The sequence below is a fragment of the Myotis lucifugus genome, unplaced genomic scaffold (genome assembly GCF_000147115.1).
Source record: "Myotis lucifugus unplaced genomic scaffold, Myoluc2.0 scaffold_0, whole genome shotgun sequence".
Classification (NCBI taxonomy): domain Eukaryota; kingdom Metazoa; phylum Chordata; class Mammalia; order Chiroptera; family Vespertilionidae; genus Myotis; species Myotis lucifugus.
In genome coordinates, this window is record NW_005871048.1 from 24,096,750 (window position 1) to 24,113,252 (window position 16,503).

At 43.8% G+C, this 16,503-nt stretch overlaps 1 protein-coding gene across 5 annotated transcripts in view; it reads left to right on the plus strand.

Annotated features, from left to right (window-relative positions):
• The first annotated feature begins 486 nt into the window (after positions 1-486).
• The window catches only part of ERAP1 (endoplasmic reticulum aminopeptidase 1), a 35,149-nt gene continuing 19,132 nt past the window's right edge, over positions 487-16,503 (plus strand). For 4 of the 5 annotated variants that reach the window (XM_006081200.3, XM_023749778.1, XM_023749791.1 and 1 more), the window contains exons 1-7: positions 487-505; positions 4,995-5,540; positions 8,024-8,162; positions 11,458-11,592; positions 14,407-14,527; positions 15,298-15,452; positions 15,797-15,910. In XM_006081200.3, the coding sequence (XP_006081262.1) occupies positions 5,008-5,540; positions 8,024-8,162; positions 11,458-11,592; positions 14,407-14,527; positions 15,298-15,452; positions 15,797-15,910 (1,197 nt within the window). In that variant the 5' untranslated portion in view covers positions 487-505; positions 4,995-5,007. The remainder of the gene's footprint in view (positions 506-4,994; positions 5,541-8,023; positions 8,163-11,457; positions 11,593-14,406; positions 14,528-15,297; positions 15,453-15,796; positions 15,911-16,503) is intronic. The other variant, XM_023749786.1, reaches the window with a different exon arrangement.

Consider the following 16,503-nt stretch of genomic DNA (forward strand, 5'->3'; position numbering starts at 1 on the left):
GGGTGGCGGGGTCGGAGGCTGGGGCCCCTGCCGGAAAGTTTCCCGAGAGACGAACAGGGCCTGGGTCACTGCTGGGCCGGCGACCGAGGGGGGCCGGGGGATGGGGATGGGCGGGCTGGGACTGGCGTCCTGTGGAGTGTCCCAGGGACCCATGCGCTCCGAGCTTCTGAACTCCTGCCAGCAGCTCTCTGCGCTCACTTTCTCGCCCTGGCCGGCTTCTGTCCCGATAAAAGCCCTCGCGTGGGAGCGAATCCGCGCCCTCTCTGGGCGCCCTGCTCGCAGGTGGCTGCGGTGCTTTCCCACGAAGAGGACAGGCGCTTCCTGGCGGGCTCCGCGCGGGCAGGTGCTGAAAGAAACGCTGTTTCTACCAAGTGCCCAGAGGGTTCGCTCTCAGCTCAATTCAACTCAGCGTGTGGTCAACAATTTTTAAAAATGCTGCAATTGGCCAGAGTTGCCTGTTTTCCTATGGAGTTGAAGTTGTAACTAATACCTAGCATGCTTTCAGGTGGGCCTGAAAAATAGAAAAAATTCTAGTATGTTAAAAGAATTAATTCAACACTTTTGTTATTTACCCGCACTGGCAGGTTTATCAGTGCTTGTAGTTTCTTTGTGCAGAAGATTTTGGAAGAAAGTCAGTAACCTCTTGGGGATCGATTTCACACACCCCTCCTCCCCCAATAAAAGGAAGGGTGAAGAACAGAACCAGTTGCCCCGACTTCCTGTGTGAGTGGGAAGAGGCAGCCTAAATACAGTTCTTGAGGTATCATGGACTCTTTCTGACTTTCAAATTAGGTACTGTTACTGCTGCACTTTCCTTGACAACAGTGACTGTGCAAGATTCTTTAGTTAAGATCGGCTGCTAAAAAAATAGTGTTTAAGGAAAGTCCTTAAACCCTTATCTGTGTGCTCCAAACCTGTGTATTCAACTGCCTACTTGATATTTCCCCTTGGCTATCTCATAGATCCCACAAGTTAAACTAACAAAACAAAATTAGCCCTGATTCCTCTCCTACCCTTTAAATGTATTCAGTCTCGCATCTTCTCTGTCTCAGTAAAGGGTGCCTACGACTACCCAGATGTTCATTCTAGAAACCCGGCAGCAATCCCGATGCATCCTTTCCTTGTCCCCCACTTAGGATGTGTAAATCCCCCCCCCCCCCCCACTCCTCTCCCTCTCTGTATGGACACCACCTCAGCATAACCCGCCAGCTTTCTTTGTCTAGACTACTTTCTAACTGGTCTCTTGGCCTTCACTCTTGCTCCTTCCTAGTCTTCCCTGCTTCACACCAGAGTGATTTTCTTAAAGTGTGAACTGGATCCTAAGACCTGCTGGCTCAAAGCCTAGTGGCTTCTCATGGCGCTTAGGATTAGGTCCACAATCCTTAAGCCTACTGTGTGTAGTGGTCTGCCTCTGCCCACCTGTCCAAGCACATGTCTCCTGCTGCATGCTGTCCTCAGAGTGAGACTCCCCCCTCCTCCCCCTCCCCCACTCTGCTGCTTCAGCCTGCAGATATGATTGCTGTTCCCTGTGTCTGGGAAACTCTCCCTCCCCCTCTTTGCGTAGCTCACACGAATTTGTCCTTTAAACCTCAGCTAAAAATATCCAAGATCCCCCAATGTAAATGGGCCTGTCGTGTTATTCTTTCAGTATATGTATGTGTGTGTGCTTTTCCTTTATAGGTATTCACTGTTGGTAACTATATATAGATTTGTATCAACTTGTTAGCCTCCTCCCCCCCACACTGTAAGCTCTGTGAGGTCAGGGACCTGTGCAATCTTGCACTGCTAGTGGTCAGCAAAACCCCTGACACACAATAGGCCCTCAATGAATATTTGTGGAACGAGTGGTTGAAAATATTTTAACTCATTTAATCTTCACGATTAGCTCATAGAGCTGTTATTCTCATATTACACATGAAGAAAATAGAACCTGCATTAAATTACCTGCCCAACTTCATACAGTATGTGGCAGAGCAAGGCCTCAAAGCCAGGATTTTTCTGACTGTAAGCCTAGTATTTATATGATTAGTATAGCTGTAATTATATCTGTATGTCTATGCAGGCAGGTAGTCTGACATTTAAGTTGTCTGTATTACATGTTCCATTTTGGTTTCCTGGCACGGCATCCTCCGTGGGACACAGCCATGTTCACTTTGGCCCCCTCCCCTCATGGACTCAACCCTGCACATCCTCTGAGTGAGTTCTCACTGCCGACCGCTTTAGCAGCCCCTGGGCCTTGCTGTCAGCTCAGAACCAGTTGGAATTTTCAGGTTTCCTCTGGGCTGTTGGAGAATACTCCGGGACTTCCAAAGTCCTCACAGGCCTGAACTTGGACCTTCACTGCACTCTTCTACCATCCTGAGTCACTGGCCACACCCATAAGCTACTGCCATAGAAACTGGTCCCCCACTTCAAGGGAGATCCATTATTCTCCCCCTGCCCTGGGATTCTGCCTGAGGAGGTAGGGGCAAGACCTCTTTACCTTTTTGATATTTAATCTTTGTTGTTTACCAATTTGCTCTGATCCTTTGGAGCTGGAGGCAATCTTTAGTTGGTTCTGAGACCAAACAAACAAACAAACAAAAAGCCTGTTTTCCCCACCTGTTCACATCTCTTTTCTGTTTTATTTATTTGGATGATGCCTTTTGAATTGGGTGTCTCCGTGGTTGGCTGTCTCTACTGCGTTGGTATCCTTTCTGTTTAGCCTGAAGATCTGCTCCATGGGGAAAGGGAGGTAGGTGCCCTTTGCTGTGTGTTTGGGAAGGGAACAGGATGGAAAGTCGGGGGTGGGAGAGAGCACATCAGTGATTACCTTGAACTATTATCCCCCCCACAACCATGTAGGGTTCAATGGATAAGACCAGAGTTTGGCAAGAATTATCTAGGAACTTTTCAACCTGTCTCTTCAATAGAATTTCTGGGGAGTTTTAAAAAAAAATTCTGATGCCTCATCCTCATCACCATAGATTCCAGTTTAATTGTTTTAGATAGGGGTCTAGTCAACAGTTATTTTAAAAGTCTCCAGGGTGATGTTAATGTGCAGCCAGAGTTGAAAATCACTGACATGTAGGGGGAGAATCCCATGCACCACCATCATTTCGAGGGATCCATATTGCAGTATTACTGTTCTCATCTGATCCAAATGTCTAGGAGACAGAGGAGTTTGAGGGAATTACCTGGGCTTACCTGACAGGGACCCTCCTGGCAAACACCCAGTAGAGATATGTCTCTATCAAAGACAGAAAGAAATATGCTGGGCTCGCCCTTAAGATTCACATTCCTTTTGTGTCCTATGGCCTTAAAATAAAGGGCAAAATATGGTATGAATCCCAGGATGCTTTGAGCATAATCTGAGTCTCCTCTTTGCTTATGAAAAATCATTCTCCATTACATTCTTCTAAGGCTCCCTTGGTCCACATCAATCGCCTGAACAGCCCTCTGTCCCCTTGTGCTTTAGCTCCTGCCCTGGCTTGCTCCATCTGCAATGAATGCTTTCAGTGTCCTCCCTTCATTTCCAGGTCCAACCTCATCTTTCAGACCACACTCCAAGGTTGGTCTTGCACGGAGGCATCCCGGAGTCACTGCAGCCAAGTCACTGTCTTCCTTTAGAAACATCATTCCGTTCGTCCCGGGCACCCTCTTTTATTGTTCTTACGGCACTCCACACTTTCTGCTATGTTTCATTATTTGTGTATGAATGTTTTCTGCCCTTCCAGGTTTTAAAGTCCTTGACTGTGGGATTTATGTCTTGTGTGTTACTATATTCCACACAGTGCTCAGCACATGGCCTTCTATGTAGCAGGCATTCAACACGTATTTGTTGGGTTGATTGTAAGAGAGAATCCAGGTGACGGGTGGGTTTGTCACACACTATGGTGAAAATCACCATAAACTGTTTCAGTAATTCTTGGCCAAATAAATATCAGATTAACTTTTGGCAGGATAATTTGACAAAGATACCAGTGTTACTGAAGGTCACTGTTATGGATACTTGCCTTGCTCCCCTTGCTACTCAGTATCTACATCTGCTTCCTGTGCTCCCTAGGTTTTATAAAGTCTCTGGGTGGTAAGCTTTGTGGGACGTAAGGCTAGTCTCCACTGCAGACGCTGCCAAGTCCTGATTCTTGCTCTCTCCACCTCCCTGCCTGGTAGTGTGGACACCTCACCTGGGCTCTGACAGACAGTGGTAGTTAAAAGTCGGGACCCTGAAGCAGAAACAAGCAAAGCACAGTTGCAGGAGCTGTGAAGAGCTCATTGTAGTGGTGCCTATAGCTGTGGCAAGCATCTGATCTCCAGGGCAGTAAGGTGCTGGCTTCCTCCAAGGCCGTGTGTGTGTGTGTGTGTGTGTGTGTGTGTGTGTGGCGGGGGAGGGGAGGGCGGTCTTCAGGGGTGGGCAAACTTTTTGACTCAAGGGCCACAATGGGTTCTTAAACTGGACCGGAGGGCCGGAACAAAAGCATGGATGGAGTGTTTGTGTGAACTAATATAAATTCAAAGTAAACATCATTACATAAAAGGGTACGGTCTTTTTTTTTTTTTTTTTTAGTTTTATTCATTTCAAATGGGCCGTAGTTTGCCCACGCCTCTGGTCAGATGCTTCTCTGATGTGGTCCTGGCAGTTCATCTTTGCCTTCATATGAGCCTGGTTTCCCAAAAGTCCTGGCAACTCTGCAACCTATTTAGTGAGCTATTCAGGATCCTCAGCCAGAGCTTGCTCTGTTGCTTTCAACCAAGAACCCTACTGATAAAGTTAATTTAAACTTTGAAAACCAGATGATGCCTTTGAGTAGGTGTTAATGATTGTTGATAACCATAAGCTTTTTTCTTCTATGAATCAATAACGTTGGGAAGGTAATTTTACTTTTAGGAAAAGACCAAATACTTTTGTTGAAAGTTTATATCTGCATTTGCCAATTCTAGGTGGATACATTCTGAAATCATCATGCTGTCTTGATAATATTTTAGTGACTTTTTTTGTTTTGCTTTTTTTTTAGGGTAGTTTGAACAATGAAGATGATATCTCTGTCCAGCAAATGGTCACTTAGAACCATGTCATTTCTACCTTCCTCACTGTTGATTCTCTTAGTTGTGCCAACTCCTTCCTGCTGTCAGAGTAGTGAAACTGCGCCTCCAAGAACTAGTGATGGGACCCCGTTCCCTTGGAATAAGATGAGACTTCCTGAGCACATCGTCCCAGTTCATTATGATCTCCTGATCCACGCCAACCTCACCACTCTGACTTTCGAGGGGACCACGGCAATCGACATCACAGCCAGCCAGCCCACCAGTGCCATCATCCTGCATAATCAGCACCTGCAGATGCTGAGAGCCACCCTCAAGAAGGGAGCTGGAGAGACGCAGTCCGAAGAACCGCTGCGAGTCCTGGAATACCCGCCTCGCGAGCAGATCGCACTTCTGGCTCCCACGCCTCTGGAGGTTGGGCTCCCGTACACAGTTGTCCTTGATTATGCTGGCAATCTTTCTGAGAGCTTCCGTGGATTTTATAAAAGCACCTACAGAACCAAGGAAGGGGAAGTGAGGTATTTTTTTTTCCTATTAATTTTTAAAGCTTCAAATGCTGCCCACACTACATTTATTATCTCAAATGGGTTGTCTTTTAAAATTCCCTTGAATGTTGAATTCTTTCTGTGGTGTTTGGCTTTTACATCTTCTTTGTAGAGTTAAACATGGCAGTAGTTTTTTTCTTTGTTTTTTTGGATCTCATTTTTCATTCTGTTTTAACCAATTTTCTTGCTTTCAGCTCTATCAGAGTGAATACCTATTTTATTTAATTAGATTTCTGGGATGCAATAAGCATCTTTAATTCTCTTGGCCTATGTATTAGTTTCCTAGGGCTGCTATAACAGAATACCATAAACTAGGTGGCTTGAAACAACAGAAATTTATTCTCTCACAATCCTGGAGGCTAGAAGTTCAGAATCAAGGTGTCAGCAGGCCTGTCCTCCGAGTCTGAGTAGGATTCTTCCTTGTCTCTTCCTCACTGTGGTGGCCATTGGTCCTTGCCATTCTTGGGACGATAGCTACACCAGTCCGGTCTCTGCCTCTGTTATCATGGGGCCATTCTCCAAATTTCCCTCTTATAAGGACCCCAGTCATATTGGATTAGGGCCCAACCTGATGGCCTTATATTAACTTGATTACATTTGCAAAGACCCTATTTTCAAGTAAGTTACATTCACAGATATTAGAGATTAAGACATCAATATATCCTTTTGGAAGACATAATTCAACCCAGTCTATGAGAGGGAATACTTTCCTCTCAGTTAAAAGTTTTTAGGGATCTTCACCTGCCTTGTTTTAGTTCTGTTTTTAAGGAGGTATAATTTATTTGGGGAGATTTTATGCTACATTTTAAAATTAAGTTTTATTTGTCAGTAGATTATACTTTTCTGATTTTATGTATTTTTTTGAAGTAAATAATTTTACTACCAAAAATAATTTTTATTTTTAAGAAAGTAAAACTTATCCCACTCCTAGCTCCTAGAGATAACCACTACTTCTGTTTTACTAGTAGGGGAACATCCTAAAGACTTCTCTCTGAATATCTATATACATTACTTTATGTAAATGGAAGATATATTTTGTTTTCTGTTTTAGAAGGGATTTTAAAAAATATGTTGAGAAGATGTTTTATATGGATGGCTATCACTTTACATCACTTTAGCGAGTATTAAAATGTATGTTTGTGCACTGATTTATTAACTAATCCCCCACGGATGGGATTAGGTTGTTTCTAAATTTATAACATCAGCAACACTTTGGGGAACATCTTCATAAATTATTTCTTTGGAATAAATACCTAGAACTAAAATTGTTAAGTCAAAGGATCTACAAATGTTTGATTCCTTGCCATATCCCTCACCTCTAATCAATTTTGTGTATTGGCAATCTTTTTAGAGCCAAAAGCCTACAGATATCTCCTTTTAATTTAAATTACATTGATAATTGAGGAAGTTGGGCAGCTCTTGATATATTTACTTATTTGAAGGTTCTTCTTTTGTGAATTGTCTATTTATGACCTGTGTCTGCTGTTCCACTTGGTTGCTGGGTATATTCTTACTCATTTTAAGAGCTCATTATCTGTTAAGACTCTTAACCCTTTGTCAAATACCTTTCAGTTTTCCTGGGTTTTATTTGTCTTTTCACTTAGTTTATGATAGCTTTTGTCATAAACTGTAAAATATTTTTTAGTAGTATAAAATCCATCTATCTCATGGTAACATTAGAAATTAAAACACACACCTATTTTATTTTATTTTATTATTTTATTTTAACTAGAGGCCTGGTGCATGGATTCGTGCAGCGGTGGGGTCCCTCAGCCTGGCCTGCGGGGATGGGCTGAAACTGGCTCTCCGACATCCCCTGAGGAATGTAGTAGTGGTAGGCAGCCAGGGAGGAGCCCGAGCCTGAGCCTGGGCCAGGCACCACACTGCTCCCGCTCATCTCGGCCCGCTGCACCTGCCGCTGCCATGGTCTGGTCCAGATGGGGGAGGGGCACGCAGTGGGAGTGTCTGCGGGAAAGGCTCCCTCTGTTGCAGCTCCACTCGCCAGCCATGAGCCAGGTCAGCTGAGCAGTGCTCCTGCTGTGCTGTGGGAGGGGTGGGGGGGGGGTTAGCTCCTGTGTTGAGTGTCTGCCCCCTGGTGGTCAGTGCACATCATTGCTACTGGTCAACCTGTCGCTTAGGCTTTTATATGGTATATATAGATTTTATTTTATTTGTCTTAAAGGAAATTTATTTTTCCATAGTTCTGTAGGCCAGAGGTCTGAGATCAAGGTGTCAACAGGGTTGTTGTTTTTTCTGAAGTCTCTCTCCTTGGCTTGCGGATGGCTGCCTTCTCCTGTGTCTTCACACGCTCTTCCCTCTGTACATGACTATGTCCTAATCGCCACTTCTTATAGGGACATCAGTCACATTGGGTGAAGGCTCACCCTTCACACACACCTATTTTAGAGTCCCTGGTACTTCATGCTGGATTTTTATCTTGTTTGCTGTCATGTTAGGATTCTGGCATCAACACAGTTTGAACCTACTGCAGCCAGAATGGCCTTTCCCTGCTTCGATGAACCTGCCTTCAAAGCGACTTTTTCCATCAAGATCAGAAGGGAGCCAAGGCACCTCGCCATCTCCAATATGCCACTGGTGAGCCTGAACTCCTCCACGGCTACTCACGGGAAAACCCACTGACTCACTGTGACCTGCGTTACCCCAACAATAGTTGTTCTTCAGCTCCCTGTTTCGTTTGTTTTATTGCCTGACAGATAGCTAACTTTTCCTTTGTATTTCTAGCCTATGCTTTTGTTTTAAGCAATCATTTCTTTGTAGTTAGAGAAAAAAATTGTCTCTAAAAACATGCAAGATGTCAGGAAGAGTGACATTCTAGGTCATCAGTGTTTTGGGGAGGGATTCAGTCTGATGAATGCAGGTCCTTCACAAAGTACTTTCACTTACGTTTTCTCATATGATCTTTTAAAGGGATTTTAAAGAGCATGCTTTGTCAAATAGGGCCATAGTTCTAGTCTGTAGTTATTTTCTATAATTTCTATATTTAACATTAACTATGTAGTTTGTAACCATATGCACAAAATTGGGTGGATAGAAAAAGGGAAAAAGTGATTTTTTTCAGAACATTACAGTACTAAAGGTTAGTAATGATAGGTAGCTCAGTTTCCTTTAAATCATTATCCTTCAAATTTCAAAGCAGATGTGGAAGTGTTTCCTCTGATTTTTCAAAGTGGCCAGAAAGATGACTGTGCCAAATGAATATAGGACGTAAGTGCCACTGTCCTATGAGTCTGGTAGCTTAGAAAAAAGCATCAGCTGAGCTGTCATCCTGCAACAGATGCACGCCAACTCCTGAAGCACGTATTTGTCCCGAGAGGCTCACTGTGGGTGAGACTCAGGGTGGACCCTTTGTCGGGAGCCCTGAAAGGTGACCCTCCTTATCCCTGTGCAACATCTTCGCAGGAAGGGACCCAGAGTGCCACAGACCAACCTCCAGGACAGTACTTCTCAACCTTTAAAACTCTGTATCCCCTCTACGTACCTTAAGGGTCCCTTCCTCAAACAAGGTTCTGATGGGCCCCCCAGAGAGGGCTGTCCCCTATGAAAAGCATTCTCTGAAAATCCCTGCCAGCAAGAACTTTTGTCTCCCCCTCCCCACATTCATATATGAAAAGATAAGAAAAAATATTTGTTGTTTTTCTAATATAAACTTGAGATAGAGAACATGCTTTTAAATAGTTCTCTCCCCCAATATGATGGTATTGCTCCCAGGGATGGGAGTGAGTTCTCTAATTAGAGAATTACAGCTTTAAGAGAATAAAGGAGCCAGGAGAGACTGATGATACAAGGTTGGTGGAGAAATTCGTAGGCTTGCAGGGGGAAGGCCAGGAGCCCCCAGGGCTTTGCGAAGATGCCAGAGTCTAAATCCTAGAATATCCAGGACCCACTTGTTGAGGATAGGAAACTCCCTAATGTAATTTTGCCCTTTGGGCAGGATAGCCCTCCCCTGTCCGAGTGGGAGGGGACTGAATCAGGCTGCAGACTGGAGTTGAGGGGAAAGACACTGGGCACTCAAAGGATCTTTTCTGGAGGCTAGAAAAGCAAATAGTTAACCACATTTATTAGTTTATTTAGCTTTTTTAATGATTAGCACATCAGGAACAGAAATTTTGGTTAGGGGTTGGTAAAGGCATTTTAAAAAGAAAAGGTAATTTTGGGTCCTTCAAGTGTAAACCTAGGTTGGCTATCAGCATCAAGGTTTGAATGACCAGAGGGTGACCAGCTGGTGGATATTAAGGACCAGAGCCCAGAAATCGGGTGGAAATAAGATTAAAGGGAAAATGCATATGTTAACAATGGAATGTACCACACTAGTTTTGGAGGGTCCTTTCTCCAAATCCTGGCCCAGTGCTTTCTGTTGGCGGAGGTACTAGACTTTCTTCTTTGGGAGCAGACCTTTCAGTGGTTCTCAACCTTCTGGCCCTTTAAATACAGTTCCTCATGTTGTGACCCAACCATACAGTTATTTTCGTTGCTACTTCATAACTGTAATGTTGCTACTGTTATGAATCGTAATGTAAAGATCTGATATGCAGGATGGTCTTAGGCGACCCCTGTGAAAGGGTCGTTCGACCGCCAAAGGGGTCGCGACCCACAGGTTGAGAACCTCTGTACTAGACTTTCTTCTTTGGGAGCAGGTACCTCCCTCCATCCCACCCCACTCTGCTAGGCTGCCTCCTGAGTGCACTGAACAGCTGATTCCAATGAAGCAAATCAGTTTGGAGGAGGTTTGCGGGGCAGGTCCAGGCACGGGTAACTTGTTTGGGAAAACAGCAGCTCTTTTTAGGTTTTGTAATCGTTACATACTTGCCCAGTGCAGAAAATAAATTAGACATTACACTGCTAGATAATCCTCATACCTGTATTTAAGGACAAGTGGACTACATCTCGGCAAAACCAGCAGTCTCAGTTTTGCTTTGTCCCATCCATATAATCAATCCTCATGTACCAAATATGAGTCAGTTTGCGGCCATCTGGGTTATTTTTAAGAAATGAAGTGGTGATCGTTGCACAAAGCTGAATATAATTTTGAAAACCCACTGAATTTTATATTTTAAAATTGTGGATTTTATGGTATATAAATGATAACTCAATAAAAAAGAAATTGAATAGAATGGTTTGGCCTTAATGAGGAGACAAAAGGAAGCTAGGTAGAGAGGGGAACCCAACTAGGTGGAGTTACTAAGGTACCCCAACTGGGCGGGGAAGGAAGGGAGAATGAGAGGCGTGAACTTTAAAATGCACGGATGCTGCTAAGACAGGCAGCTTGCAGATAACCGATCCCAAGCCTGAGGCATATAACCAATCCCAAGAATGTTATTAAGGCAGAATTCTTTGGAAAAAACAATCAGGAGCTAGCAAGGCTGTATCCACCCCCTAAATTCAAAAGCATGGAGCTTCCTCTCCCCCTCTTTCCTTTACCCAGCAGGCAATGGGTTCCTGATGTTTGCTCCTGTGCAGGGGGCGGGGGTGAGCCATGAGCCATGAGCCATGGGGGCCTCCACACTTGGGCTAATGGACTTCAATTAGCTTGGATGCTGAACTACTCCCGACTGTAAGGTGGAAGGGAAGCTCTGGATGCTGCCTGCTCCTGGCACCCCAGCTGCACCTCTTCCAGGACTGGCTTCTCTCACTCATCTTCGGTTCCACTAACCATTTTTGTCCATGACTTCATTTTTCAATTTCATGAGACAATGAATGTGGACTCAAAAACCCCACATTTTGGTTTCATTGATACCTAAATTACAATCGAATATTGGAAAGAGAAATTTTAAAATAATTATACAATGTCATGCCATATACTTTCAATGATATGTCTGGTAGGAAATTATAAAGTTGGATTATTTGATGATGGAAGTTATTCTGGTTTTAGGTTAAATCCGTGACCATTGCTGAAGGACTCATAGAAGACCATTTTGATGTCACCGTCAAGATGAGCACGTACCTCGTGGCCTTCATTATCTCAGACTTTAAGTCTGTCAGCAAGATGACCAAGAGCGGAGTCAAGGTGAACCTATGATTGTCACATGGGGTGACCACCTGGTCCTGGTCTGCCTGGGACTGTCCTGGTTTTAAAACTGGAAATCCACATCCTGGGAACCCCGCAGTCAGGGGCACACCAGGGTTGGTGATCCTCCTGTCACAGATGCTCATATTTACAGTGAGGTTCTAATCACAAAAACATGTGGAGAAGCTTGGCCTGGCGTGTGTCATGGTCCTGGCCCCACCGCTAACTGGCTCTCTGACCTTGGCCCGCCTCCCTCCCTTTGGGACTGGTTTATACGTCTTTAAAGTGTGTTAGTTGGACATGACCCTGCAGTGGTTTCTAAGGTGGCTTCTGGCTATAACTTTCTGCAGTTTGGAAATGAATGCCACTGACTATCTGAGCAGGTGATTTCTGGAAGGGAGAAAGATAGAGCAGTCGGCTTGGAGTATTAAATGGCTCTGGGGAGAGCCGTTTGGCTAGGCCGCAGTGGTCGGCAAACTCATTAGTCAGCAGAGCCAAATATCAACAGTATAACGATTGAAATTTCTTTTGAGAGCCAAATTTTTTAAACTTAAACTATATAGGTAGGTACATTGTTATTAACTTAATTAGGGTACTCCTAAGGCTTAGGAAGAGCCACACTCAAGGGGCCAAAGAGCCGCGTGTGGCTCGCGAGCCGCAGTTTGCCGACCACGGCTAGGGGAATACTGGAGAAAAAAAATTCTCATTTCAAGGAGCACTTGCTCCTTGGCTGGGTACCATTGGGTAGTGAACAATCCATACAACTTTCCTGTGACACTGAATGCAAATGCGTTTTTCGGCAAGGAGCTGCAGGACACTTGGTTTCGAGATAGCTCGTTTATTTGTACTGGTTTTCACTGAGGCCTGGGTAGTTAGGTTTCTCTGTTAAATTGCCTTTTGTGCCTATAAGGGCTGAGGCTGCTTCTACTTGTGGAAATACCACCACTTACCTGGGGATTTGGAGGTGATGCTGAGACTTGGATGTAGGGAGCAATTAAATTCAGCAGGGAAACTACCAACAAAAACACCCACTCATTGAGTTGCCCTCTTTTGTGAATCATTTATGAATCTTTTTATAAGGTCTCTTCTCTACTGTGATACTGTGGTTTATAATAAGAAATACATATTTTGTCTTCCTCCCGATTCGGCAGTGAACTGCAAAAACCCTTGTGTTTCCTAAGCTAAGGGAGTGATGAAGGTGTCTCTTGTTTTGCTAATGAGGTGACCTTTGGAAAGCCCCTAGGTAACCTAAGGACGTGGGCTGGCTGCCAGGAATCAACCAGGCGATTGGAGGTTGGAACTTGGAATCCTCTCCCCTGACCTCCGCTGGAGATTGAGTTCCAGCCCCAATAGAGGATGATTTAATCAGCCTTGCCTGTGTCAGTGCCTCCACCAAACCCACAGGACCGGGTCAGAGAGCTTCCAGGTTGGGAACGTGTGGATGTGCTGGGAGGGCACCATGCTAGGAGGGGGCACTGAAGCTCGGTACCCTTCCCCTGTACCTTGTCCTACGTACCTCTTCCATGTGACTGCTCCTGAGCTATATCCTTCTACGGTGAACCAGTAATCTAGTAAGTCAACTTCTGGATTGTGAACCGCTCTAGCAAATTAAGCAAACCCAAAGAGGGGGTGTGGAAACCTCCTATTCATATTCGCTAGTCAGAGGCACAGCTGACAACCTGGACTTTGGACTGGCATCTGAGGTGGGAGTGGGGGGCAGTCACGTAGGGCTGAACCCTTAAACTGTGGAATCGGACGCTATCTCTAGTTAGTGTCAGAATTGAGTTAAATTGTAGGACACCCAGCTGGTGTTGGAGAATTGCTTGGTAATGTGGGGGAAACTCCCCCTACAACCCCCTTGCAACTCCTCACACCCCTCTACATTAGAACTGGGTCCCAGAATCCCTTTTATATACTAGTATTTTTAGTTTTTTTATTTCTTTAAACGCATATGTTATACTCCGTAGTAATCGTCATGGCTAGAGTCTGTGTATCTGGTTCTGTGGTTTAGGGTTTTTGCTGGCTCTTGCTCACGGTGTCTTGTTCCTTTGTATATATTGTGGATTATGTCTGTGAACTTGTATTGCCTGAGTCAGAGGTGGGTTCTTCCAGAGAGAATTTGGGTTTGCTCTTGTCAGGTGACTGGAAGCACCAAAGGGTGGCACTTTAAATTGAATTACTGGCTTTGGGTTTTTGGACCATTTGGTTATTGTGAATCTAACTGTTAAACAGCATGAAGGTTGGCTTTTAGTTCAATTTCTCCATATAGCAGCAAAGATTGAAAACCATATTTTTTCATGCACTCTTCTTGAGGAAGCGGGTGGTTATTTCTGGTTCGCTCACAGCAAGGGCACATCCTTCAGGGTGCAGCCTTTTGCTGAGGCGCGTCTCCTGTTACACCGACCATCTTAAACAGGCTTTGGACGTTGTCTCCTATCCCCCAGTCTTTCAATTGCATGAAAACAAAAGCTCAAATCTTTCTGTATTGGGCTAGTGTATAGGGCAAAAGCTGGCGGCATTGTTCTGACTTCTGAGGGTCTTACTGTCGCTTCACTTCGGGCCTCTAAGTTGTGTTTATCACTGTCTCATGAAAACATTTAAAGAGACCTTGTTGTGTATGTTATCCAGCCTTTGTAGTTGCTTTCAGAAGGGGAGTTGATCAGGAACAGTCAGCATTAATACGAGAAATAGAATTTCCAGTTGCCTTCTTTGGTATTGGCAACCATATTCACAATATGAAGCTGTTAAACACGTGCGGTGGTGGAGAGCAGCCATGATGGCATTTGAGTAACGTCCTTCTGCCTTTCTCTTCAGGTGTCCGTGTATGCCGTGCCAGACAAGATCACCCAGGCAGACTATGCACTGGATGCTGCGGTGACTCTTCTGGAATTTTATGAGGATTATTTTAGCATTCCGTATCCCTTACCCAAACAAGGTAGAGATTTTGCACAGATATTACAAACTGTGGCATTTGATGACCCCAACCATAGACAGTATCCCCCTAATTAGCATCCCCGAGGTTATCTTGCCAGTCCCTCAAGGCTTTAAAACCCTGGCAGGTGTCGACCATTGGGTTGATCCTACTCACCCCTGATCTATTCAGTAAACTAGTGACCGTAAAAGCAGATCTTGATACAGTTCCTGAGGCACCTGGCATGGAAGTAATTTCACCTTTGGACCTCAAAGAGGAAACCCAGCTATATCTGTGGGCAGACAGCAAAATGCAAAGGCTGCACTTTTTCCATTATTGGCACATATTTGGTAGGAACAGATAAGATGCTAAAAAATATATATTTTGAATGAATGAATTTACACAGCAGAGGAAAATGTGCATTTTCTTATAAGACCCCTTAAAATTATTTTGTGTTTGAGGTTTTTAGGTGTATGGAGGTCTTGGGGATTCAAAGTAGAGTGGATTATTGAGTCAATTGTTAAAATTATTCAATCCTAAACTCCTTGTCAGAAAGTTAGAAATGGGGTCGGGAGGCCAGAGACCCGAGTCCGACTTTGTCACATGGTAGCAAAGTGACTCTGAGTCACCAGGCGCCTTTTCTCCACTGTGAAAGGGTCTTCCAGTCTGGAACTCCATGAGTCCGCACGGGCAGCTTAGACTTCCTTTTGATGACTACATCTGCCCATTCTGAAAGGTAGGGTATTTGGAAAATGTGTAGCTTTTTAATATATCTTTATTGCTTCCATCCCAAGATCTTGCTGCGATTCCTGACTTCCAGTCTGGTGCGATGGAGAACTGGGGACTGACCACCTATCGGGAATCTGCTCTCTTGTTTGATGCGGAAAAGTCTTCTGCATCAAGTAAGCTTGGCATCACGATGACTGTGTCCCATGAGCTCGCCCACCAGGTACAAAAGCCCACTCACACTTCTTAAATAGTGTAAACCGCGTCTGAATTGCTTTCATGGGATGTATGAGGCTGTTCAGATCTTGTAGGGATAATGCTACTTTGTCTTTTTTTTTCTATAAGAAAAATGATTTCTTTAAAGCACTAGATACCATGTTTTATAATGCATATTAAAATGTTTTTCTTTTGGTAAAATATGAGTTCCGTGACTATGTTAACATCCATACGACGGACATTACACCTGTAACATATATATCCTTCTGAAGGCTTTATGTTTATGGCTGTGTAGATAAGCCAGTCCCCATAGAAGTGTGTGAATAATCTGGGGAATGTTTTTCCTTCCAGTGGTTTGGGAACCTGGTCACTATGGAATGGTGGAATGACCTTTGGCTCAATGAGGGATTTGCCAAGTTTATGGAGTTTGTGTCTGTCCGTGTGACTCATCCAGAACTGAAAGTTGTAAGAAGTATTTACTTATTATTATGAATTATTATTTTTTACATTTTAGGTTAATCTGTTGTTTTGTTCAATGTTTCTGGAAAATAGTTAGTGAGCTTTGATGACAGAATTCATAGGTTAATAACTTCCTTGGGGGTTTATGTATGAATCATGTTCCCAAAATGCTAGTGAACTTTCAAGATATAGATCACAAATGCTTATTTCCAAATAAATTGTGAATCTATGATTGTTGTGAAATTGCACTAAATTTTGTCCTCCCTTAATATCAGAACTAGAAATAATGACAGCCTGTCTGTTCTGTATCATTTCCCCAACCATCAGATTGCTCTCTGAAGAAGTATTAGGTATAGATTGCTATTTCAGTAGAATTCTACTTGCCAAATCAAATAAATTATGCTTAAGGTAACTGCACACTTGATTATATGTGAACCTAGACTCATGGGTCACAGATTTAATGCTTTGGAACCTCTACATGTTTATTTTAAAAGTCACGTTTTTAACTTGTGAAAATCACATGTAGTAAAATTTTTAAACTGTAAACTTTGTAAAAAAATTTTTTTATCCTTCTATAATGATTTCAATGGTTCATATTC